This window comes from Labeo rohita, unplaced genomic scaffold (assembly GCF_022985175.1).
Source record: "Labeo rohita strain BAU-BD-2019 unplaced genomic scaffold, IGBB_LRoh.1.0 scaffold_720, whole genome shotgun sequence".
NCBI lineage: Eukaryota > Metazoa > Chordata > Actinopteri > Cypriniformes > Cyprinidae > Labeo > Labeo rohita.
In genome coordinates, this window is record NW_026129657.1 from 847 (window position 1) to 28,800 (window position 27,954).

The 27,954-nt window shown below is 36.1% G+C and overlaps 1 protein-coding gene and 1 long non-coding RNA gene across 2 annotated transcripts; one reads left to right on the forward strand and one right to left on the reverse strand.

Annotated features, from left to right (window-relative positions):
* Positions 1-27,265, reverse strand: LOC127161733 (pancreatic secretory granule membrane major glycoprotein GP2-like; the record flags this gene model as incomplete). Its single annotated transcript, XM_051104449.1, has 8 exons — positions 1-190; positions 334-411; positions 632-663; positions 1,665-1,721; positions 1,803-2,186; positions 26,313-26,360; positions 26,838-26,891; positions 26,971-27,265. Coding segments are annotated over 8 exons (1,138 nt in total), but the record flags the coding sequence as incomplete, so codon positions are not given.
* Positions 19,155-24,689, forward strand: LOC127161736 (uncharacterized). The gene is made up of 4 exons (XR_007827166.1): positions 19,155-19,303; positions 19,418-19,559; positions 23,178-23,259; positions 24,051-24,689. It is a non-coding gene; the product is annotated as an uncharacterized LOC127161736 (long non-coding RNA).
* Positions 27,266-27,954: the final 689 nt, after the last annotated feature.

The window sequence follows — 27,954 nt, forward strand, 5'->3', positions numbered from 1 at the left end:
CTACAGCAGGAAGAGTAAAATTGACACTGTCACTTGTGTCTGTTGTCTTCACTAATGTAGAAATTAGTTTCTCGCTGGTTTTTAACATGCGGTTTCCATTGGAGGCCAGTTCAGTTGGGTTTGCTGATGATGATAACGCCAAAATCTTCTCTGAAGTGTTGAAGGCCACAGTCAGAATGTTTGTCACAGTCTAATTTATTGACCAGAAAAATACAGTTCAAAAGAGTTATTGTACATGTAAATGTCAAGAAAGCCAGACAGCACTACTATGTCAGTCAAATTCAATTTGATGATTTTATTTGTTCTCTTGAAAATCCTTGATCAGACACTTACATTCAAAGAAAGCTCTTGATCTGTAATGTTCTCTATCTGCTTTAGAAGATTTTGAAAACATTCTCCAGAGGTCTGACTCTGAAATCACAATTGAGCTTACTATGGTAAATTTAAAACAAACAAACAAAAAAAACATTGTGAATTATGTTCATGTTTTAGAATATTAATAGCAAACCATCCAAAAAAAAAAAAGTCACATTCATATTTAAAATACACATCTTCTTGCACTGCTTTTTGGACTATTATTGATAAGCTGTGAATCCAAATCTAAAACTTAAATTTCAGAAAATTAACTTACGGTGCATCCTTCCGGCACAGTTATATTTATAACTGCAATGACAGAAATCAGCATGAAGACAATATTAAAATAAAACAGCAAATGATATAGATGTCATTTGTTAAATATTATAAAATCATCAAAAATGATCAATGATGTGACCGTGAGTACGGATATTTTATTTATTTTATGCATTTATTGTATCTCTCTGATGAATTCAGCCTAGACAGAGTTCAAGCGCTCTCAAAATATTATAATCACTCATCACACTCAACTGTTTACGCTGTGAGATGAATATCTTACATCATATGCACATCTGCACTGTTTCTGATGAGAGAATTTGCCAGAGAGCGAAACAACAACAAAAAACAAAAAAAAGAACACAGCGACGATTCATCTAAACGCCTCTGATTGGTCATTGCATTCCTAAGCTCAACTGAAGCGTGTGTGATTGGTTATGATGCACAGTGCTGTAAAAACACACTGTCTCAAAACTCAAATTTGAACTTAGCAGCTGGTGATGTGCTGCACTGAACAATCTAATCGCACCAGTGTGATCTTATAAATATAATATAATCAAATATATATGATCAAATATAATATAATAATAAAAATACTTTAAAAAATGTTATTCGGCTATTTTTGTCTTTTGGAAGCTGCATTCAAAATCTACATTCTGGGAGAAGTGATTTCTGGTATTTCGGTTGGGCCTCCCTTGGGTCTAGTGCTCTGATTTAAACATTTAGAGCTCTGAAAGGATCTAAGAATATTTTTTTTAACATTGTGGTTCAGGGCTTCCATATATTAGTGTGAAAGAAAAGAAAAAAGAAAAGAAAAGAAATCTAAAGGTGACTAATATCACTCCATCTCTTTGCAGTGTGTTCAGAATCTGTGAACAATCATACTCAAGCATTGCCCTGGAAAATGGAAATGTCTGCAATGATCTGCACCTGCACATTTCACACATTATTTTGTACCCAGTCTTTACACAGAACCACTTACTAAATTCTACAGATTCACAAACATTCAGTCAAAAAGTTTCAGGCTACATTACCAGCCGAGCTCGGCTCTGGTGTGATTTTTGTATCAGTGGTGCTGATGTTAGTAACAGCTGAAAAATATAATGAACAATGAATATTAATGAACCACCAATAACACAATGAATACAAAAGGCTTATGTGAATATAATCACCTGCACAGTATGCTAAATTGCAGAGAGTTGGACTAACCAGCTCATAGACATAATAATTGCCTGGACAGGCTTTGACTTTAATTGGAAAAGATCCATAATAGCAGCAGTAATTGCCATCGTTACCGCAGACATCTCGAGTGACGACTCCACTTGTTACTTTTGGGTGTCCACCACGAATCCACAGTCCTATATAAGTGCCACAGCTACTCCATGCCACACACGTGTCTGGGATCTGAGCGCGCATGTTGTTAATGAAGAGACGATACCAGCCGCTCCAGGTGACTGACTGGTCACAATATCTGACAGAAGCATATGTATTATTGGTTGCTCTCCATGGATTGTCCAGTACAGTGTAGTTGTAGCAGGGGTCAACAGAGGTATACACTGCAAAAATAAAAATAAAACAAATTTTAAAATCCCATTCAAAAAACTCCAATTTTCTAGCATTAGGGGAAAATGTCTATTAAATAGAAAAGTACTGTTGAATTAAAAGCATATATATTCTAACTTTAAAAAAAATGTAAATTGCCTTAAACTATAAAGAAAAATAAAAAAGTAATATTTATGCTGTGTTAATAATGTAATTACACACTGCTGTACTGAATTAAGTAAAATAATTAAACATAAAAACACAAATTTAACTAAAACTTTTCTGAGTTCATCACAGCATCAACAGCTACACAGTTACTGACTTTAAAATTAAGCAACATGCAGCATTTTATTAAAGGGGTCATCGGATGCCCATTTTCCACAAGTTGATATGATTCTTTAGGGTCTTAATAAAAAGTCTCTAATATACTTTGATTAAAAATTCTCAGTGGTTTTGTAAAAACAACACCCTTTTTACCTTGTCAAAATGAGCTCTGCAAAAATCATCTCATTCTAAGGGGTTGTTTCTTTAAATGCAAATGAGCTCTGCTCACCCCGCCCCTCTCTTCTCTCTGTGGAAAGATGCTATGGACTACTTGCACTCAGAGCCGTATAGAGAGAGAGTTGCGACAACTCCATTGACTGCAATGGACCAGTTTTTTACAGCAATGGCGGATCGTGGAGGCGCGCAATAGTTCCCGGAAGTAAGAGCTAATACTATCAGCGCCATCGAGATGCAGCAGAAGAGACCGCTGTGACCGACTTTTACAAGGTAAGACATTTATAGAACAAAACTGTATATTATCAGAGCAGTTAATTAAATTACCTTATGCATTAAAACAGATTATTATTAGATTATTCCTCACTAAATTTGTAGATTTAGGGGGTATTATTCGTTTTCTTAAAGCAGTTTAATTCATCGTTGTGAAATTGAGGCTTTTAAATGTGATTTTTGCTGGTGGAAAGTTAAATATTAGAATTAAATTTATTGCAAAGGATGCTGATGGACCTAAGTGAGAATGAAATAGAGGAAATAAATGAAATATGAAATATGAAATAAATTACCAGAAATATATTAAATACCACTACTGTATACAGTTGAAGTCAAAAGCTTACATACACCTTGCAGATACTGCAAAATGTTAATTAAAATAATTTATATTACCAAAATAAATACGTTTAAACATTGTTTATTTAGTACTGACCTGAATGAGATATTTCACATAAAAGATGTTGTTTACATATAGTCCATAAGAGAAAATAATAGTTACATTTATAAAAATGACCCAGTTCAAAAGTTTACATACACTTCATTCTTAATACTGTGTTAATATTGGTAAATTAATTCATATTTTGCAGATTCTGGAAGCTGTATGTAAACTTTTGACTTCAACTTTAATAAATCTAATCACAGTAAACATGTACTTTATTACTGTGTTTTATATTTACTGTACTTTTGTACTTCTTATCGACTGTAGAAACACTGTGTGTGGAGGAGCAGCAATGCCACAGGACTGATATGTGATAGAGCATCACTTTACCATTTCTCCCATGTTTTTCTCCTTCTCTATTTTGCTCTCAGAACAAGAACCACCTGCAGACTCCCTGTAATGAGAACACCTCTGAAGAGATGACACCAAGCCTTGAGAGGACTTCAGATGACGCCAACTCTGAATAAACACATAAAACTACCAAATTTTCTTTGTATTATAATCAACATGATCAAATCATGTGATCATGACTTTAATGTATTAATTGTTTCTGCTGAATACATTATGTTAACTAACTGCATGATTTGTATAAGCTAATTTTAGAACATTTCTGCCATATGAACATTACTTTGACAGTTACACCTGTTAACAGAACTCTTATTTGTAATGTAGAAACATTAATTTTCCTGTAAAGCTGCTTTGAAACACTGTGTATAATAAAAAGTGCTATATAAATAAATGTGAATAAAATAAAACTTGATGCATCTTTTTTCTTTCTTTCTTTTTTCATAAATTCATTCTGCTTTCTGTGAGTGACTCTGGATCATTCCCATTTAGCACAGGAAACTACAAGGACAACATGCTTTTCCGTTTATTATAAATGAATAAATCAGTTGCTGTAAATAAGTGTATAACAAAAGTCAACATACGTAAAATATATGATTAAATGTGTAAAAACAATGTTTTAAGTTGAATATACTATGAAAATATTTATATATTAATAATTATGGGGTGAACAAGAATCAAAAACATTAAACAAGATGAATTTTCCTTAATTTAATTTTATAATTCACTTATTTGGTATTAAGACAACATACCAACAAGACAATACCATTTCAAAACAGCAAATGCAGTCTTTAACCAAAGTTACTTTAGCCTAAAATATGTTAACAAGGCAAGTAGCGATAGTTGACCACATTAATCCTCAAATATTAGCATAGTATTTTATATTTTAAATACAACACTGATATAACTGCGTATGCATTTTATAAATGATGTAAATACATTCTTTTATTGTCTACTAATTAACCAAAATCGCAGTTCTGCCTCTCCAACTCCATGTATTCCAATTGCCCGCTATGAACTTCCTGGAACTATTTGAAGTCTACACGAATCACGTGACGATCGAGCGTTTTGAACTTCCGTTGTCGCAACTCTCTCTCTATACGGCTCTGCTTGCACTGAGCCTCGTGACGTACTTCCGTTTTGAAATCGTAGGGCTCAGTTATTTCCGGTTATGTACATTTTTCAATGCGCTGTAATCATGTAGTTGATGTAAACGTCTATTAAAATGAGATTTCGAGGGATGATTTCCAATTCGCAAATTTTCGGAGACGGGAGAAAACATATTCTGATAATTATTGCGTATAGAATTTTCCAAACTCAACGGAACGTGAAGTTTTAATGCAACATAAACCGATCTGAGAAAGCAGTGGCTGGTAATCATACGTGATTGTTCACCACAGGGCCTCAGTGCTCTATAGTGACCTAAGCGCGACGCTGCAGTTTGTGAAATCTGATGAATAAGATCATAATGAACCTTTATTTATCTGTATTAAATATGTTAGTCACTAATCTGTATCATATTCTGTCATCATTTCACTGTATGTAGTCTAATGCCAAAATATGAGTATTCAATCGTCGCACTGTCAGCGTGTTACTGTTAAAAATTATTTTAAGGTTTAACATCGTTAAATAAGGCAGTTACTGCACATTCATTCAGCCATTTTAAACAATGGAATAAGCAGTATGGGCTCGGAATAAGAGCGCCAAGGCACACAAACAAATTAGCCATGGTTCTACTACAAATAAAAGCAAAAAAATGCAATTGAAGTTAAACCATATAACAACAAATTCATCAGGTATGAATTATGATCCGTAAAAGAAAAATGCTGTCCATGAGAATGCGGCAGATTAGTGGGGAAATGTATTTATTTATTATTCAGAATGCACATACCTAAGGGAAATATATTTATAGTAACCTTTCAGCAGGTTGAATATGATTCATTTTAACGCAGAGAATATGATTAATTGTTTTTTTTTTTAAGAAATGCCAGCCCTAAAATGTAGTAATAATCTGCGTCCTCATGAGAAACTGTCTGTATGTAGGTGCACTGAACGCTAACCGGAACCTCCCGAGCCCTAGTCTCAGCCACTGATCTATAATAGAGAACTGGATAGCTCATGACGTCATAAAAGTGAAGCCACTGCGCCGCCATATTGCTATTCCCTAGTACTCGCAAACATTCTATTGAATGAATAGGAAATTATACGACTTTAATGAGAAAACTTCACATAACAAGTCAGCGTTTTCATATCTGACGTCTCACTGTACATTCTCACAATGCAAACGTCCTAAGCATGTAAACGTTTATTTGTTTAATATCCGGAATTTCATCTGCATATTAAAAAGTTACGTTCATATACATTACAGGAGAACAGCAGAGGAACATAATGAACATCGGACGTTCACCATGTTTACAAATGACAAATTCTCATTCTGAAATCTAAATAAACATTTATGCTTTGAACACATATAATTTGCCTTACAGTTAATCACTGTTTATGCTGTTTTGTTATAGTGTTTTTATTCCTACAGGCTAAATGCATGTTTCAACAGTTACTGTCAGCAGATGGCGGTATTTTATCACTGAATCATTCATTCAGAAATGAAGCAAGCGACTCTCTTTACGAATGTGTAATTAAATCAAAAACGCACGTTCATTTATAAACGGAATACAGCTGTGTTTGAATAGAGATGCGGCTCAACTGTGACTTTGTTTCAGACTATTTTCATTGACAAAATTGGGCAAAATCAGGTAGAGTTATAGTCAGATAATGTAAGGCACTTAATAGAATTTGCGCGATCTTTAAGAGTTTGAAATTGGTGTTTCTCAATTAGGGACATTAAAATATACACATCATAACTAGGAAAAATAATGCTGACTAATTCTAAATCAATTTCAGACACCAGATATATGTTCATGTTTAATATGTCCTGCATAATTCCTTACATAAAGAAATATATTTTGTGTTTGATCAGAACTGTGTCGGCAAGTGCGCAGCTGACACACCCACCTGAAGGATTTCAAAACATTGCTTATCATGCCCGAAAAGACGATAAACATCGCAAATAACATTTTAAGTAAAAATTAATTTACATACACTTATTATCAAAACTAGTCCTGTGTGACTGATACGCTTAAAATCGGGTGATTTTAGGTCAGCGGTTTGGCTGGGAGTCAATGGTGTTCTCTACCGGTAGGGAATAGTAAGATGGCGGATCGAACACTTCCGGTGGCTTCACTGCCTGACGGCAGTTTAGAACGCAATGAGCGATCCAGTCATTATATATAGATCAGTGGTCTCAGCCTCAGACGTCACGCCCACGGAACGTTGGCTAAACGTCTGATGCATATGGTACACTTAACTGGAAACACTTCAGGAATGTCGAAGTCGTCATCTGATTGGTTGAATTTTATCGGATTTCCGGGGGACGCGAGTGTCGCGTTTATTTTCGGTCCGCCGGGAAACAAAGCGCAGACGTGTGATTGCAGACTGTCGTGTTTACATGAGTGACAATGAGCATTTATCAAGATCAGCTAAACGTAGGATTCTCAAAAGTATGCGAGGTTCACGGCATAGACTCTTTAAGAGATGTCCAGGAGTTTTGTTTGAGGCACTTAGTGGAGACAAAAAGAGATATAATGCAGACGCCATTGTTGTTATACGTGCACGAACAGATCAATGACTTACTGCTTGTTTTCTTCTCCTTCTTTGATTTTCTATGCTGACTGACTTGTTGCACGCCGGTCTGTTGTTGTGGGGACATTTCCACGCCCCGAAACGTGACGCTGAACGAAACGAACTGTGATTGGTTGTTTGACATGTCGGTCAAACGGCCTTACCCAACAAACATGAGACGTCCACCCGACGTGCAGATCACGTCTATATTGCGTCGGTCGGTCCAGGACCATATTTGTACTTCTACACGACGTGCAAATCCAGTACAGTATCTGGACGTCGGACTACGACGTCCCTTGGACGTAGATATGCAGTTCAAAATTTGAACGTCTATTAAGGGGTTTTCCTGGACGTCTGTATAACGTGCAGAACAGGTTCAGGAAATCGACTTAAGAACTTTTTATACAATTAAACATGACAAAGTTCTGACTTAAAAAAAATGTTAATATCATTTTTATAAAACATTTATGTGTTAAAACAGTGTAATATTTGTATAAAAACATCATGTCAGTAACATAATGCGGCCATTTAATTATTTTATTAATATTATTAGTATTAGTATTATTATTTTTTTTATGTGTAGTATTTTTCACTAGGACATTGACAGAAACAGCCGCTTACATCTATGTGTGATTAAGTTAAGTTAAAGTTTAAGTTAAATAGATGTAAAGAGATTTAAATATAATAGATAAATATATTTAAATATTGAATAATAATACAGAATATTAACGCAATATTATTGTTTATTGTATATTTTAATAATAATAATATATTTAATAAATACATTTAAATTTAATTTAATAAATAGATCTCTATTTAAACGTGCGCTCGCGTGAGGGGCATTAACGTAGTGACGTAAACGTGATGGCGCAAGCAGCCGCGAAGACGGAAGATATTGATATTGTGTATTACCAAAGACTGAAGATATAACCACCACGATAGATCCGTCGTGTAATTTATTTAACTTTACGTTAAGGACACTTTATAAAACCTACAGAGGATGGGACCCAACTTGACCAACGAACAGCCTTCATGACGCAACGCAGCTATTTGTAAATGTAAACAGTAACGGTCTGTAACGGTCATCTGAGAGACGGACGGGTGCTAAGCCGAAGGTAAGCGATATAAATGCACCTTTATTCGTCGTTTTGTCAATCTAATGTTAAATTTCACTTTAGATGTATTTTGTTCTGTGTTATGACGATTTCAAATTCAACTTTTTGTAATTTTTATATCTCCCTGTTGGTTAATTTGCGAGTAAAGTGGTCAGTGAAGTTACAGTCTGAGGTAAATTTTTGTTGATCCCTTTTAATTGTCTAAATTAGTCACTAAAACACGTAACTTCACAATAAAGATTTTCAAAACTTTATCTTGTGTTAAGTGTGTGTTTTTGTAGTAAAATAGACTTTCAGTAAATTCACTAAAGACTAAATATCAGTCTGGCAGTTTTTTCTGATCATATGTTTACCAAAGAGGTCATAATGAGCATTGTGAAGCTATATTTGTAGTTATAATAATAATAATCGTTTATATTTCAATGTTGTTTTCAGGGCAGTTCATGAAGACGAGATGAGATGTTTTGTCAACCTGGACAGAAGTTCCACCTGCCACACCAGACTGTGCTGTATATGGAGGCCTGTGCACTAGCACATGGGTTTTTGGAGCCAGGGACCTCTTGCAGGGAAGAAGATTTTCCAAGGACCCCCTCATAAATATAACAGTGTTTAAGGCTAAAGTTAATGTGGATAGGAGTATAATGAACATAATATAATTGTTTTATTGGTGCAGATTGTCCCTATTTTATATGAACTGTTTAATAATACAGCACAATATAGGCCTAATTTACCATATTTTCCAGACAGTTACACCAGGTCAGGAAAAAAACATGCATAAGTTGCATTGGTGTATAAGGCACATTTTGCTGTTACTTTCAGAAATAAGGTAAATACTGATAAATAAAACAAATGTTAATAAACTTAACAAACATTATAAACAATGTAAACATGTAATTTACTTTTCCAAATCATTTAAATTAATTGGCATTCAGAACAGATATATATATATATATATTAGGGGTGTGATGAGACACTTATCCCACGAGACGACATGAGACTGGGTTCACGAGAACGAGACGAGAATTTTAATCTTTTCTTAAGAAATCCTCAATGATTAAAATATAGGGAAAATAGTCTTTTATTCAACTGAAAAAGACAAAATGCAAAAAACATTTAGGTGTATTTTGAACTTTATGAAATTAAACTTCCATTTTAATGGAATAATATGCAGTAATAAACAACATTTAAACAAGAGCTTCACGATTCTGGATAAATTGCAAATCCCACTTGTTTTTAATAAATTGGAGATCACGATTCTGGAGAAAAAAGATTGGAAAACTAAACAAAATAACAATTTACTAGTGGTTCTGACAAACTGTTCACTGCTTAAGTCTTTTAAAAACATATTCATTTAAACAAAATAATAATAATAATAATAATAAAAACATTTAATGAAGGGAGTCAGTGTCTCACTTCATTAAGACTTGTTTGACTATTGAAATTTCCTGAATGAATGATTCAATGACATACTTTTTTTAAACGGGCAATTGTCGCCACCTCCTGGCGGAAGAGGTTAAGCGTTACTATACATACAAGATAGTTTCGTTTTGATCGCTACTGTAGAGATAAGTGTTTATACCCTAACTATAAACTTTAATCCCAGTACTTCTGTTACTTGAATGTCTGTTACACAGCAATAATGATTATAATGTGGTTGAAAAGATTGTTTGTGTTGCTCTTTCTGCGTTCACATTTACCCTCTGATTCATTAACATGGGCATCGACAAAACGAGCCATTAATTACAAGCAATATTTATTTTAAATTAAGCCTATCACAAACTTATTTAATATGATACTGAAACTGCTAAACTATTTTTTAGTATGTACAGAAGGTTTTAAACTTCTCTTGTGTCAGAATTAGACGTTTTTTTCCCCCCCTCTCCAACAGGTGAACATAATGTATGTTTTGTATGTTATTTGTTACAGTTGTTATCCACTGAAAATACGTCCACAGTGACCAGATCTAAACTAAATTTTAACCTTCTAGAGGTGTCCTGTGAAAGTCAATATTGGACGTCCAGAAGACGTCATAAAAAGACGTTGTAAAAACTTTCATTCTGGCTCTTCAGGGGACGTCATTTCAACGTCCGACAAAGACGTTGAAATGACGTTGTTTGGACGTACTTTTACTCATTCATTACAATTAATATTTATTTTAAGTTAAAATTTAAATGTTTTATGGTTTTTGTACACTGTGTCTGTAAGTTTATTTACAAGTACAAATAAAAATTTATAATAAAATAAACATGATTTTTACTTGAATGCAGCCTAAGAGTGTATATATTATGTCCAGAAACAGTATAAATGACATCTAAATGAGACTTTAGTTGACCTTCTAAGACGTTGAAAATACGTCCATAATGACCAGATCTGAACTAAATTTTAACCTTCTAGAGACGTCCTGTGAACGTCACTATTGGACGTCCAGAAGACGTCATGAAAAGACGTTGTAAAAACTTTCATTCTGGCTCTTCAGGGGACGTCATTTCAACGTCCGACAAAGACGTTGAAATGACGTCGTTTGGACGTACTTTTGCTCAGTGGGTATGGGCGGGCCTTGGCCAAAGAAAGCTGCTATGAATTCCAGACCTTCAGCCGTCAGTCTGAAGGTCTGACTACGCGAGACTACCCGAGCCCTAACTGTGCGTTCACACCGCCGCCGGCGAGAGCGTCAAAATTCGCTCTGGGCGCGCTGCCAACAACGCTGTGCAAAGATTCTTTGACGCTCTGACGATCGAACGCTTGGTCTTGTATTTAAAGCGGCCGCAAAGCAAACAAGCATGCCGATCTTGTGCAGACTGACCACAAGTAGGGTGTAAGTTAACCTCATTAAATATTTTAAACGTGAAAATAAGAAATGTAATTTAATTGTAGTTACATGTTTGCTAACGAAATAAACCAATTAAAAGCCATTTGTGTGGTGTGGCTTTTGTGTTCATGGTTAAGTGCTAGTGTAATTTCAAAATAATAGGAGACATTTACTAGCCTTGGTCTTTAATTAACATTAACATGAATTTGTGTGCAGCCTACATTGCAAACCATCTTGGTTGCAATTGGTCAAATCAGTGTTGTTTTGAGCAAATGAATTGCATTCCCGCTGAAAAACAAGCGTTGGGAACTAATGTGGCCGGAACCAAAGTTTACAGGACTGCGTTCTCTGGAAACCTCTCAAGCGGTGAACTTCTACATTCCGATTGGTTGCCGCCGAGCCGCGTCATAGCTCATTACCATAAAGTTGACCTGACTTCAACTCTCCCCGACGCCCACACCGTCCAAAACGCGCCGCGCCGCTTCTCGCCGCCGGCTCACATTGAAAATGAATGACTTCCGGCCACTTTGACGCTCTCGCCGGCGGCGGTGTGAACGCACAGTAACAAGTAGAACGCGGAAGTAGTTGTGCAAGTAGTCCATTGTTTACATTAGCCGCATGTAGCCGCGTTTAGCCGCTAAACTTCCTAACTACCACGTTATAAGGAAAGGCGATCGCAAAGATTAATAAAATAACCCTTATACTCACTTCTGCTGTAAGTGAAGCTGGATCATGAATGATTCGTGCGAACATAGACGGATATATTTAGATCGGGAGGGCATTCCATTCACAAACAAACGTAATCTACTACATGTTCAGCGGCTCAGATGTCGGGAGTAAATGACGACCACTATGTTCATTATTACATCCAGCAACACAACACCTCAATCGGAGATATTCTTCTCTAACTTACATCCCTGCTCCAGCATCCAAACAAAGAGGGCGGACTGTTACAGCTGATTCAAGGTAAATAGCTCATGTCAATCAACTATCGTGGGAGCGGCCTCTGTGGGTGTGACGCAACAACGACAGGCATCTGATAATGGCTCGATTTGAAAAAGGGGATATTATTTTTACAGATTAATTAAAAACCGCTGCATGGATTTTTATCATTATAGGGTAGATTTGTACATATACTGCCAACACACATTAATGTTCAAACAGCATGAAAAAGTGAACTTAGCATCCAATGACCCCTTTAAGGATCTCCTCTCACAAGCAGAAAAGGTTGCTCTTGGGTCTGTCCCGTGAGAGGATAAACCTAAGTGTTAAGGGTTCGCCTCCGAGGGTGATTGAGACGACCAGCACAGAGGCAAATAGTTCCTTTTCACTGTTCAGTGGCAGATGTGTTATATTCTGCAATAACTTTTCGATAAGGGCAGAGCCTTTTTTAGCGTTAATATTTATCTTGCATTAAGAGGTCTCCCATAGTGATGGGTCGTTCTTGAACGATTCGTTCATTTTGAACGAATCTTTAATGTGACTCGGGACGAACGAGTCGCCTCGGGGAGTGATTCGTTCAGTCGCGCATGCGCAACATCCTATTAGGTTCTGTACTGGAATTAGTTCACCTGTTTTAGAGTTGTTCGTTCACCTTATGGGGCTGTCACGTGATGAACGAACGACTCAAACCCGAAGACTCAAAAGATGAACTAATCAATTCTCCTTCCGGCTCAGACTGCATAGGTTAACATTACGGAGATGTCACGTGATGAACGAACGACTCAAACCCGAGGACTCGAGAGATGAACTAATCAGTTCTCTTTCCGGCTCAGGCTGCATAGGTTAACATTACGGGGATGTCACGTGATGAACGAACGACTCAAACCCGAGGACTCGAGAGATGAACTAATCAATTCTCTTTCCGGCTCAGACTGCATTGGTTAGCTAATTGGGCTGTCACGTGATGAACGAACAACTCAAACCCGAAAATTTGTCAGATAAGAGGCGAGGTGAGCGAATCATAGACTAAAGACCCAGGTAAACAATGAATGAATCTTTTCTGTTTCTTATAGCATTATAGTTTTGTTTTGTTTGTAGTGTGATCAACGTTTGTGTAAGCAGTAGATGTGTTAGGGAGGTAAAACGTAACATTTTAATTATATTTTGCTAAAATGAACGAAATGACTCGAAAAAAGATTCGTTCATTTTGCTGAACGAGACTCAAAGGACCGAGTCGGTAAAATGATCCGAACTTCCCATCACTAGTCTCCTAAACAGCAGTAAAAGTTTTTAGCTAAGAGTTCTCTCTCTAAAGCTATTCACAAAGTTGCTGAGACAAATTTTACCAAGGAATAGAGGGACGTCTTTAGCTCAGAGTAAGGGTGAAGTTGACCTCATTGCTATGGATGATGTCAGCATGCTTATTAACTTTGCACACAGTGATTGGCTGATAGGGGAGGGGTCTCTGTTAGAGATTTATTCATAGAAATATTGTAGAGCTTGATATTATGTTGCCATATACTACGGAAGCCCTGAACCGCATGGTGGGAAAAAAAAAGAAAACCTATGATGGAGGGGAAAAAAGAAAAGAAAACTTATCTCGTTATTTCGACATAACTCGTTATTTCGAGATATTAAGTCGTTATTTCGACTTCTTAACTCGTTATGTGGTGGGGGGAAAAAAAACTTACGGTGGGGGAGGAAAAGAAATTAAAAACTTATCTCGTTATTTCGAGATACTAAGTCGTTATTTCGACATAACTCGTTATTTCGAGATACTAACTCGTTATTTCGACATAATAACTCGTTATTTGGTGGGGAAAAAATAAAACGTATGGTGGGGAAGAAAAAAAATAAAATTGATCTCGTTATTCCGAGATAGTAAGTCGTTATTTCGACATACTAAGTCGTTATTTCGACATAAGTCTCATTGTGATAAGGTTTGTAGTTATTTCGATATGAGCCACTAGAGGGCAGAATAAGACAGGGAATCAATTAAAGAACGCGTTTTAATTATGTTGACCTACTGTTAAGCACTTACAAGTTGGTGCTCCTAAATCCTAGAGGTTTATCATGGGAATTTGCATTCATGCCAGGAATTCATTCAAGACTAAGCTTTATTGAGGTTTAAGGAGTCCATAAATGCTACATATTACCGTAAAAGGTTGTCATTAATACCCTATAGGCGTTTATTCTATGTAGTTTTCATAACACTGGACATTGTACTAATTCGTACTTTTCTAATACTGTACGTGGCCTAATGGGCAATTAACTTATTTTGCAATTGCATAGCTAGCTTTTAGTTTTGTGCTAATGGCCAGTATTGCTCTTTTAGCTTTACATTTTATCTATTAGATCTGCATCAGTGTGCTGGGAATATTCGCTGGGAAGTTTTATCAGCTTTATCAGTCGGCTTTGCGTACACCCACTTCTAAATCCCCTCTGATGTGCATCATAGTGTCCTGTATTAGCCAAAATCATAACAGTTCACCACATGATAGCTAATCCAATCGCACGTGAATAAATGCATATATTCCCTAAAAGCACCCGGCTAGGACCGTGGCCGGCTTCCTTAATTAGAAATATGATAGCGCCCGCGCCCGCTTCCTCCCGTCCCGCACCAGTCAGAGAGGATGCCGACAGTGACAGAAATGCCTCCTGTTCATGTCGCCTGATCATGTCAGGAGAGGCGCGCAGATTTGTACAATAATAATTAGCCTAATTATTGATTACTAATTTGAATCAGTACATTATAACGAAAACAATAAAGAAAGAAACTTAAATAAATTAAGAGTAGGAGTGCGCGGGGCACGAACTAACGCGGGGTTAACTGTAACACACGTGGTTTATATATTTCCACACACACACCAGCATAACCAAATTTATGGTATTTACTAGATGCCATAGCAACACTATGCAGAGAAAAAAGTGCGCCAAAATTCAAAAGCCTTTTGCAGATATCGCTGAATATTTATTTTACCATAGTAAAAGTACATTTCTGGCTGAAGTAATTTTTCATCTCAGTTTTTAGTATTCATTTAAAATGAGACAAATATGATATTATTTTAATCGCCAATCTGTTATTTATCAGTCTCAATAGTTTATTAATGCTTGACAAACCAGCAGAAGGAACCAGTTTTATATTCCAATCGCACTGATGGGGAATGTTGTAACACTGCGTTACAATCTGCCCCGCTATATTAAACTCATAGACTGTAAAAAACATGGACGTAGTGTCCGTGACGTCACCCGTAGGTTTCTGAAGATAATTTTTGAAGCTCTTAGTGGGCGGGAGTCAGCCGTCGCCATCTTGGAATCGCGTCATTGCACGTCACTCCCGGATAATCGAAAATGGGCAAATTTTTCTGCTGTGAAGTTGGGCATTTTAACATGGGAAGTCTATGGGATTGACTCCCTTTTGCGGCCAGTCGATGAATTGCAGTTTTAGTCACTTCCGTGTTCGCTTCAAGAGGGAGATCGGGAGGTTGCCACTTGATTAAACTATGCTGTTCTATGACATTAGCCATGTAATTTTCACTATTTACTTTTATGGATTTTAATAAGAAAGCACTAGAAACAGGTGAATAAAAATATACACTATTAAAAATATAGTTTCACTCCTGAAACTTTGCTGCATGTACAAGGTTCGTGGTTGGTCCTTTTAGCAGCACATATAGTCTAGAAAGCGAGCAAATAGCGCTTCCATATAGTCACTAAAAAGCTGTCACTCACTTCAATTTATTGCAATCTCACAATGTTCCGTTACAATCAATGAAGCTCTCGAAACTGCAAATATAATATCTTATTTACATCGTGTGTACTTGTGGCATTTGGCATTCCAGTGAATTCTCACTGTCTTACCCCGTATCCATTTATATATTTCCTTATTAATATCTTAATAAATTATTATATCTTTTATTAACCACTAGCACACACAAACATTATTCCACTCTCCTCCTGACCGTAGACGCAGGTTTGCAAGCCACTTTATGTTGCGTTTTTCAGTACTAACAGGCGACTATACGATTGTGTAAAGTTGACAAACAAACCAGATCAGTGGTGGTGCAGTGGTGTCTGCAGGGGGTGTACTCTTCATTTATTTAAGGTATTATTTTCGTTATAATGTAGTAATTCAAATTAGTAATCAATATAGGCTAACTATTATTTTACCACTCTCGCGCATGAACAGGAGGCATTTCTGTCACTGTCGGCATCCTCTCTGACTGGTGCGGGACGGGAGGAAGCGGGCGCGGGCGCTATCATATTTCTAATTAAGGAAGCCGGCCACGGTCCTAGCCGGGTGCTTTTAGGGAATATATGCATTTATTCACGTGCGATTGGATTAGCTATCATGTGGTGAACTGTTATGATTTTGGCTAATACAGGACACTATGATGCACATCAGAGGGGATTTAGAAGTGGGTGCCCAGCAAACACAGTACGTTGTGACGACGTCGTCAGTTCGTCGTCCTTTGGTCAGCGCGACATTATTTTATGGCGACGTTGTGAGGACGTCGTGGTAAAGTTCCATTTTTTTAGAATATTGGCTAACGTTCCGAAAACGTCGTAGGCACGTCCTCAACAGACGTCGCTAGTTAGTCCCATGGGGAACGTTGTGGCGACGTGGTCCCTTGGTCTCTATAGTATAGGTCTACCAGTATTTTATTTACAATTTATTTACAATTGTTAAATATAAATTGCTTACAATTTAAAATGTTAGATATTTATTCGTCAAGACTGACATTCCATTTATACATGCTAGAGAGATAGTCAAGGCTTTAGAATGTTGGTGACGTTCCAGAAACGTCGTGGGCTCGTCCTCTACAGATGTTGCTAGTTAGTCCCATAGGAACGTTGTAAGGACGTGATCCCATGGTCTGTCCTGTACGTCCTCAAAAGACGTTAGACGCCCAGCTGGTCTCCAGATAACTTTTCATATTAGCACTACATGTATTTGGCCTATCTTTTAAGGTGTATACCATTTGAATAGCCTATAATAAGGGAAATACACTGAATTAATCAAGCATTTTTGAATTGTTATAGAAACATAATAATTATGCCGTCATTTAAAATGTATATATTTGTAATCAAATTAATGACAAAACAAAAACAAATAGCTTGTTAGCGAATATCAGTGAATGGAAATTTATTGAAAAACGGCATATGGGACAAGTGAACATTTGGTCAGCGTAAGTGCGCGTGCCCGTCACTTTGTGACAGTCGTCAGTGTTTTTGTTTATTTTTTTCCTGTTTAGTTTTGGGGGGGCGCTGTTGTGTGTATTTGCGGGAAAACAGGAAGTTATTTAAGGAAGTTTGGTAAGGATGCGCTCTCTCCTCGCTTGCTCTCGCTTTCTCTCGCTCGCTCACTCTTCCCATTGTCGCAACGCGCGCGGTGCGTTGCGCTGCCGTGAGTATGTCGGAAACATGATTCAACTGCTTGGTTGCTGAACCCGCTTAAGTTTTACACTTTGTCACCGTGCACAAGTTGGTGGTGTTTAATGCGGAGTTATAGAATCGAGGATGCCGGTTCTTAGTTCGGAGAGAACTAGTTTTGTCTTTATGCGGGTCATGTAAAGCGTGTTTGGAGAGAGGATCGTTCTCTTAGAGAGCAGCATGTGAGCGATCTTTTTGCTGAACTTGAAAAGTGCGTGGTTAATACACCAATATAGCGTGTTACAAGCGGCAACTGTTTATTTATTTATTTATTTATTTTTTGAGCGCTCCAGTTAAAGATTTTGTTTGTTTGTTTGTTTGTTTTTTTGATGCAATGTAAATATTGGGATTTCTTTATTGTGTGTTAATCTTCCGGCCCAGTAGTCCAACGGGTGAAATGTACCTGTTCTAAAGTGCATATGTTGAAGTCTACTATAAAGTGCATATGTTGAAGTATATCGTGCATATATTGAAGTCTACTATGATGTGCATATATTGAAGCCTACTATGTGCATATGTTGAAGCCTACTATAAAGTGCATATGTTGAAGCCTACTATAATGTGCAAATGTTAAAGACTGATAAAAAGTACATGTGATGAAGTCAACAATAATGTATAAATTGTAAAATGAATGGACTGAATTAAATTCATGGAGTTTGTGCTGATATATGTGGATCCTGATATCATGTTGTTTTGTGAGGGTATTAAAAGGTATTGTTTGTGCCTAGAAGTTTGTTTTTTGTTATGAATGAGTTAATTAGAATGAGCTTAAAATCATTGTTTGTTTTTTGATTAAATTAGCAAATTGTCTGCATTGTGACATCTAAAATGATTTAACTATTAACTGTTAAAATTATGAGATTGCAACGCCAAAAAATTGTCAACTTATTCCGAAAGAAAAGGTAAGCGCTATTCTATTTTTATTCATTTAGTGAAAGGTTAGATATCATGTAAATGATTACTATATTGTAGGTTTTCTATATTAATTCAAATAAACGCTAAAAAACCTTAAAAAATGACTTAAAAATTGTATTCCTTCTTTTTAGTTTTTGACACAATAAACTATACTGCCTCAACCGTAATAGTTTGTTTGACTGCCTGCCACTCTCGCTTTATGTTGCTTATGCTAGCCATATTGTAAGCTTGAATATAAACTACTGTTTACGTTTAATTAGACCGAGGCTAACGAAATCACCTTCAGTGTATGTGGGAACATTTTCCGCATTTTCCCCTCGAGCAACAGACCTGTAAATTGTGTCATTTGCTCACTATTGGTGTTAAAGATGTTTTTTACATGCTTGCTTTTTATGCTAGTTAACGTAACCTTTCATTCACAAATAAGATCCGATACGTTTTAACAAATCTGTTAAGAAATTAGTGGTTCATTTTCTTTTAATAAGGTCCTGACTGCCAGTGAACCAGGCAATGATTCAGTCAGTTGCTTATAAGAAAAGATGCTCATTTGTTACTACCTAGTAGACTAAATATTTTATTCATTGTTGTAAAACTAACATTTTTGTCAGCAGGTGGAGAGACAGTCTGGGCAGCACCAAGCTGACAACTATTATGATTATGAGTAGGGATGATTATCGAGAACAGGTACTGATTTGGCTCCTGACTTGTTCAGTACTGAAAAACAGATATAAGATACAGGACCAACAATGTAACTATAGATGTAAATTGATTTTAGTGGCTTATATGTTTATATTTCAGGCCTGCCTGACCGTTCTGTTGCCCTGGATGTGAAGACACACTGGAACTGCATTTCTCATGGTTGAAAGAGTTGCGCATCGATATCAGACATACAAGAAGCCTTCCTGGACCCACACGACAGAATGCTCAGGAGGAGAGGCAGGTAATCCACAGGGTTGGATTTCACAATTTACTCATATCTAGATAGATATCACTTAAAGGAGAAGTCTACATCCAGATCAGAAATTAGGGGTGCACCGATACCGGTATGTGGTACTGTATGAGATTGACGAGTTAATATTGCTATTATTCTCACAGACATTACTCAGAAGTTTGTAGTTCTGTCAGATATGTCAAAAATAAGTAAGTAAAACAATGCACAAGTTATCTAAAGATAGGGAGAGAGAGGGGGGCGGGGGAGCGCAGTTCTGTTGCGTGATCTTTATTGATGTTCACTCACTTAGCACACACATAATTTGGATTAAAACTAATTTGGAAATATAAAATTTATAGGGGCATTCACTATAAAGCATACACAACTTTATTGGCAAAAATATCACTGTTAGGAGATTTATAACAAATAGTTCCCTGCATTATTACACAAAAAAAACATGATTACAGTAGCTGCTGCAATGGAGCAGCTCTAATGCTAATGAATTAAAGATGATGTACCATAGAGCAAAAAAATGAACAGTGAAAGTAACGAAAACTTAGGTGTAAGTGTTGAGCAAAAACTAAGTGTAGATATAACTGAAAGATATAGTCAAATCAAAAATTATTCAGACACTAGTATAATTTTTTTACATTTTTTAATTAATGTGCAGGACACTATAGTTCATTTATGTAAATCAGCAAAATAAAGTAAAAGTGTGACATATACTCCCAAAAAATTGCATACAGTAAAATTGATCACTTGGGATCAAAAATGATAAGTTCCAGTTTGCAGAGAAATGTTGTCTGATAATGTGAGAAAAGATGTCTGAATGAATTTTGGTTTGACTGTATCTATTTGATAAATGAAGTTAAACAACTAACATTTTACATATTCTTTTAGTTTCTGTACCCAATATTTTATAAATTTACCGGTAAATTAAAAAACATTGATATCGGTACTCAGAATCGGCAAGTACCAAAAATAAAACCATCAGTATCGGTCGAGTACTGAAAAAAAGTGGTATCGGTGCATCCCTAGTACTCACCCCCGTGTCATCCAAGATGTTCATGTCTTTCTTACTTCAGTCATAAAGAAATTATGTTTTTTGAGGATTCAATTCAGCATTTTTCTTTATATAGTAGACTTCTATGGTGCCCCGTGTTTAACGATCCCAAATGTGGTTGTAAACAACCTCGGCGAGGAAGACGGGTCTTATCTAGTGAAACGATCAGTTATTTTTATAAAAATAATACAATTTATATACTTTTTAATGTCAAATGCTCATCTTGTCTTGCTCTGCCTAAACTCTTTTTTCGGTACATGACAGGTTAGGGTGTGTCGAAAAACTCCCATCTCATGTTCTCCCTCAACTTCAAAATTGTCCTATATCTCTGTTTTACCTTTTTTGTTATGGGTATTTGATCTTCTTTGCTTGTTCACTTTGCAAAGACTGGGTCATAATTTCAAAAAACATAATTTCTTATGACACTCCTTACAAATATGTATAGACCAATTTCGAGTACACGTCACAGTGACGTCACTTGCAGCTGCGCGTGCATAGTGGTTGCAGAAAAACACTGGTAGCAAATGGAGGTAAATGAGTAAACTCCATGGAATAAGAGAAAAAAAAATATTTTTGTGCCTTTTGATGTTAAAATCGGAATGCAAATAATTTTTATACAATACTGTAGTCAAAGACGCCATTTGAAGCTAAACGCAGACGTTTAAATGGACACACTATGGATGAAAACTGCTATGATTACTCTACTTTTAAAGCATAAATTTGATTAAACAATAGGCCTACATAATATTCACATATGCTGTTCATAGGGGATGTACTGTATTAGCCCTACCGTTACAGCATTACATATTATTTAAACCTATTACTATTAACATTTTACCGAACATTTTTTTTTATTTTATCTCACAATTCTGACTTTTTTCCTCACAAATGCAAGTTTATATCTACTAATTTGGACTTTATAACTCGATTTAACAAAACTAATGACTTTGTTAATTTTGAGGGGGGAAAAGCCAGAAGTTTGGGATTTAAGCTGAGGGGGAAAGAGAGAATGACGAGTTGCGAAAATAAAAAATCTCAGAATTGCGAAAATAAAGTCCGTATTTTGAAATCTAAAATCAAATTTACATTTTTTATTCTTTTATTCCATGGCTCCATACACTGCCACTTGAACCGCCCATAAAAAACATCATCCTGGTTTCGGATTTGTAAGACTATCCCACTATCTAACGGCAATTTCTTTGAATAACAGTACTTATCGCTGGGCGACAAGCTCTTGTAATATGCGAATAACATTTTGAAAATGACATCTAATTAATATAATCCACACTCTTTTTAAATCTAAGTATTTTGTACCGTATCTGTGTAATTCTCTAGCCGTAAAGGCGAGCTCTCCGGGTTTTCTGCAACCATGCTGCGCGCGCATCCTGAATGTTTACAAACAGATAATTGGTCTATACAAACACATATACCTCAGGATGACTATTTTCCTTTAAGTAAACTTTATTTATTTATTTATTTATTTATTTTTTGTTTCTTTATATTGCACTTATATTGTATTGCACCTCCCGAGCTCCTGGCCATTTTTAAACGTGTAAAAAAAAAAAAAAAAATGTAGTTGGCCTGAATTTGACCATTGTGAAGACTCCCCTAGGGCTGCACGATAAATCGCATGTGATTGTCAGGCGCATTAGTCAATAAAGCTGGTTCTTTGATTAGTAGTAGATCACCATCACATGCATCCAGCTGGAGCAGCAATTAATACACAGAGTCGTAAATGACTGACAAGCTACGCAGAATCACGCTCATAATCAAATGCGATTCATCTGCGATTATGAGCACAATTTTGCGTAGCTTGTGAGTGATTTACGACTCCATGTTTAAATTGCCGTTCCAGCTGAATGCAGGTGATTGAAATTTACTACTAATCAAAGAAACAGGCTTTACTGACTATACGTGCGTGATAATTACATGCAATTTATCGTGCAGCCCTACTCCCCTATGCCTAAATCATACACAAAATCATTTTGCTGTGTTTCCCACAGGATTTTTTTTGAGACTATGGAGGATAGCTGGACCTTGGTCTGCCTGGGGGATCTGGGGCCATGGCCTTGTGTAAGAAATAATGTACTGTACAGTTTAAAGTTAAATTTGTCTATCTGGTGCACTTTAGGGAGTTCAGTATTAAGAGCTCCAGAGTTTAGCTCCAACCCTGATCAAACTCACCTGCCTGTGATTTTCTAATGATCCTGAAGACATTGATTGGCATTGCTCAGATGTGTTTGATTGGGGTTAGAGCTAAACTCTGCAGGAAAGTGGATCTCATGCACCAGATTTGAGGATCCCTGGTCTATGCATTGACTGAACCCTCTTTTTAGATATTGTAGACTCTTAAGAGTTTTGTAAATAGGTTTTAAACTAAATATCCTAGCTAGGACACATAGTGGTAAGATAAAATTCTCTGTGAATAAGGCCCCAGATTCTGCTTTTACTTTAGAAGCTGGAGAACCACTTAAGATTTCAAAAGGCACCTTGACCGTTTGTGGCCACCATCAAAAAAAGTCTGGGGTGACTTATCCAAATTCTTTGTTATTTTTTTTGTGTAGATTCAAAGGAAAGGTGAAAAATGAGGAAGTCTGGGAACCACTGAAGAAGGCAGCCGTAAGGGAAGGCAGTAATCATCAGAACGTAAGTTCTTTGAGAATGTGTGCATTGTTGTTTTCATTTAAATGTAGTAATGTATACTGTTGGTCAAACTTTGAAATTAATCTTAAAATGTAAATCATTTCTGTGATCAAAGCTGAATTTTCAGCATCATTACTCCAGTTGTAAGTGTTCAAAAACCTTGTAATATGCTGATTTGCTGCTCAAGAAACATTTCTGATTATTATCGGTGTTGTTGAAAACAGTTGTGCTGCCTACATTTTTTTTTTTTTTGTACACTACAGTTCAAAAGGTTGGAGTCACTAAGATTTTCTTTTCATTGGGAAGACATTAATAGCAAGGATGCATTTAATTGATCAAAAGTGATAGTAAAGACATTTATAATGTTACAAAAAAAGAAAAAAAAAAGCTTTTTTGTTTTGTTTATTTTTGTATTCATAAAATTATTCTGAAAAACCACAATTTACACAGAAAAATTAAGTAGCACAACTGTTTTCAACATTGATAATCAGTAATCTTTCTTGAGCATCAATTCATCATATGAGTGATCATGTAACACTGAAGACTGGAGTTAAGGCTACTGAAAAATTCAGCTTTGCCTCACAGGAATGAAATACATTTTAAAGTGTATTTGAAAAACAATAGAAAACATTGTTAAAAATAATATTTCACAATATTACAGTTTTGTACTGTAAGTTTGATTAAATGGACTGGAATAGACTTCTATCGAAAAACACTGAAACACAAAGACTGCAGATTTTTGACTGATTGTGTACATACATGAGCAACATTAACAGGGTGATCCTCCCTTTCAGGTGCCAGAGAATGATATTGGCAGTACAGGCTCAGGATGCCGAAGAGGAGGAAGAACATATTTGACATCAGAGTACTCGGGTACTATGGTCCTTTGGTAATGACAATATTGTTTAGGTTTTGCTTTTGATAGTGAAGCAGTATTGAAACACATCACCATCAGATATTTGTAGCAGGTGTTTCATACACAGAACACTCAGGAAACAAATTAACTTAAAGTAATAAAGAAGTCACTACTGAATTTTTTCCTTTCTTTTTATCAGTGTCTTTTTTTTATACCAGATTATAGGGAGTTGTCAATGAGTATTGATTAATTATTGATCATTTTTACAGATAAAATCGTTAACTATACCCATCAGTAATGAGAAACTTTTCAGTAAAATTAAAACACTTCAGTAAAATTTACATGATTTATGTATTGATGTGTTAAATTATCTGTGCTCATGACTTGGTAACACTTTGCATGGTTAAAGAATAGGTGTAATGTTCAAAATGTATTCGCTTAGTGTTTGTAGAAATAACACTGAATAAATGCTGATTAATAAATGAATGCACTGTTTTTGCTCATTTAATGTTTAGAATGTAATGTTTTTGTAATGGTTTGCATGTATGTATTGAATATATTCACTAAAATCTCCTATAACGATTAAAAAACATTAGAATTAAGTTTTTTTTTTTTTTTTTTTTTATAGCAGAACATGTTTATGAGTTTGTCATTTATTTACCTATTTAAAGGTGGTACGAGCACATCCTCTGGACCAGACTAAAGGTGAGAAGTAAAAATTTAAAATATAAGGAACGTGGTAGTTTTGTTGTCAGGACGTACTGGTTTGGTCGTTAGGACGTACTTGTCACGTCCCACCAACGTAACACTGTAACGTCGCCACGACGAATATGGGAATCACAAAGTTACGTTGCTGGTACGTTATTTGGGACGTCGCTGCGACCAATCTGGTCCTTTAGAGTCACGTCCTCACAACGTGCCAGTTCGGTCGCTAAGACGTACTCACCACGTTCTAGCGACGTACAATATAACGTCGCTACGACGAATATGGGAATCACAAAGTTACGTCGCTGGAACGTTATTTGGTACGTCGCTGCGACGAATATGGTCCGGTCCAGTAACGTTGTCACGACGTGCAAATTCCCATGATAAACCTCTAGGATTTAGGAGCACCAACTTGTAAGTGCTTAACAGTAGGTCAACATAATTAAAACGCGTTATTTAATTGATTCCCTGTCTTATTCTGCCCTCTAGTGGCTCATATCGAAATAACTACAAACCTTATCACAATGAGACTTATGTCGAAATAACGACTTAGTATGTCGAAATAACGGGTTATTATGTCGAAATAACGACTTAGTATCTCGAAATAACGACTTACTATCTCGGAATAACGAGATCAATTTTATTTTTTTTCTTCCCCACCATACGTTTTATTTTTTCCCCACCAAATAACGAGTTATTATGTCGAAATAACGAGTTATTATGTCGAAATAACGACTTAGTATCTCGAAATAATGAGATAAGTTTTTAATTTTTTTCCTCCCCCACCATAAGTTTTTTTCCCCACCACATAACGAGTTAAGAAGTCGAAATAACGACTTAATATCTCGAAATAACGAGTTATGTCGAAATAACGAGATAAGTTTTCTTTTCTTTTCTTTTTTCCTCTCCACCATAGGTTTTCTTTTTTTCCACCATGCGGTTCAGGGCTTCCGTAGGTTTGCTTTTCTCCTTTTAGCAGTACAGTATGTCTCATTCTGCATCTCCAGTAGCTTAAAAGATACAAGCAGCTTATGTTAGGTTCAGTGTAATGGTAAACATTATTATGTGCTGCTCTGTAGCAGCAACAGAAATGTTTTAATATGAATCCAAAAGATCTGTAGCCTGTCTTTGAACTGCATGAATTATGTAAATTAATTGTGCCTGACCTGCATGATCTAAGTGGTCAGCTGGCATGTTTGCTTTCTGTGAAGTCCATTACATTAGGGATTTTCTATTGCTATGAGGTGTGTAAAGGTGAGTGTGGAAAAAAAAAAAAAAAAAAAACAAAGTTATGTACAAGAAATGCAATATTCCATTAAAAAAACAAACAAACAAAAAAACATCCATTTTGATTTCATGGTGACATTTAGATCCTTATGACATCTATTTGTGTTCTGCCTTGTCCTTATCTAGAAACACACACCTGTTTAATTCTACACATCCACAAACATTCAGTCAAAACACAATCAACAGAGGAAACATCAGACTACATTACCGGCTGAGCTCGTCTCTGGTGTGATTGTTTTATCAATGTTAGTGACAGCTGAAAAAAAACAAACAAAACAAAACTGATGAATATTATTGAAAATACAAAGGACACATAAAATATAATTACCTGCAGTGTACTATGAATAACAGTAAGTAATAACTAACCGACTCATAGACACATACTCTAATATGATCATGTGAAAGGAGCAGCATTTGTTTCATGCATGATTTCAATTTCTGATTTATCAAATGTATTTAGAACTAATCAAAATATTGAAATCAAATGTTTGTTTGTAAATCAGATATCGCTATCACTGGCCCACATTTAGCTTACTGTACATTTCGTGCTATTTTTTACCGTTTGTATTCACTAATCATGAAAGGGCATGGAGTAAATATATCAAAGTAAAAGTATTCATTTACTTTTTTTCTTAAAGTGAGTTACTAGAAATAGGGCACTCATTAAAGTAATTTCAGATAATGACATGGAAATGTCAGAAGATACGTCAACAGAGTCACTGTGCTACATTACCAGTTGAGATGGTTGCTGGTGTGACGCTTGGGCTGGTGTTGATGCTGCTAACAGCTGAAAGTTTGGATGAATAGTGAGTAATGAACAGAATCACATATATCATGAATGTAGAAGCTCATGTAAATATAAATACCTGCACAGTAAGCTGAATTGCACACAGTTGGTCTAACCAGCTCATAGACATAATAATTGCCTGGACAGGCTTTGACTTTAATGGGGTAAGACCCGTAATAGCAGCAGTAATTGTCCCAGTGACCACAGACATCTCGAGTGACAACTCCATCCTGTACTGTTGGGTGTCCACCACGAATCCACAGTGGGATCTGGGTGCCACAGCTATACTGAGCAACACACGAGTCTGGGATCTTTGCACTCACACCGTTAATGAAGAGACGATACCAGCCACTCCACGTGACTGAGGTGTCACAATTGTAGTAGTAGTAGTAGTAGTAGTTGTTGTAATAATAATAATAATATTGTATGCTGTTGGCTCTCCATGGATTGTCCAGCACAGTGTGGTTGTAGCAGGGGTCAGGATAATTAGAATCTATTATGAAAACATTTAAATAATAATAATAATAATAATAATAATAAAAGTAAAAAAAAGAGCATGTTGCTGTAACACACACACATATATATATATATATATATATATAGTGTGTACGGAAAGTATTCAGACCCCCTTAAATTTTTCACTCTTTGTTATATTGCAGCCATTTGCTAAAATCATTTAAGTTCTTTTTTTTTTTCCTCATTAATGTACACACAGCACCCCATATTGACAGAAAAACACAGAATTGTTGACATTTTTGCAGATTTATTAAAAAAGAAAAACTGAAATATCACATGGTCCTAAGTATTCAGACTCTTTGCTCAGTATTTAGTAGAAGCACCCTTTTGATCTAATACAGCCATGAGTCTTTTTGGGAAAGATGCAACAAGTTTTTCACACCTGGATTTGGGGATCCTCTGCCATTCCTCCTTGCAGATCCTCTCCACTTCTGTCAGGTTGGATGGTAAACGTTGGTGGACAGCCATTTTTAGGTCTCTCCAGAGATGCTCAATTGGGTTTAAGTCAGGGCTCTGGCTGGGCCATTCAAGAACAGTCACGGAGTTG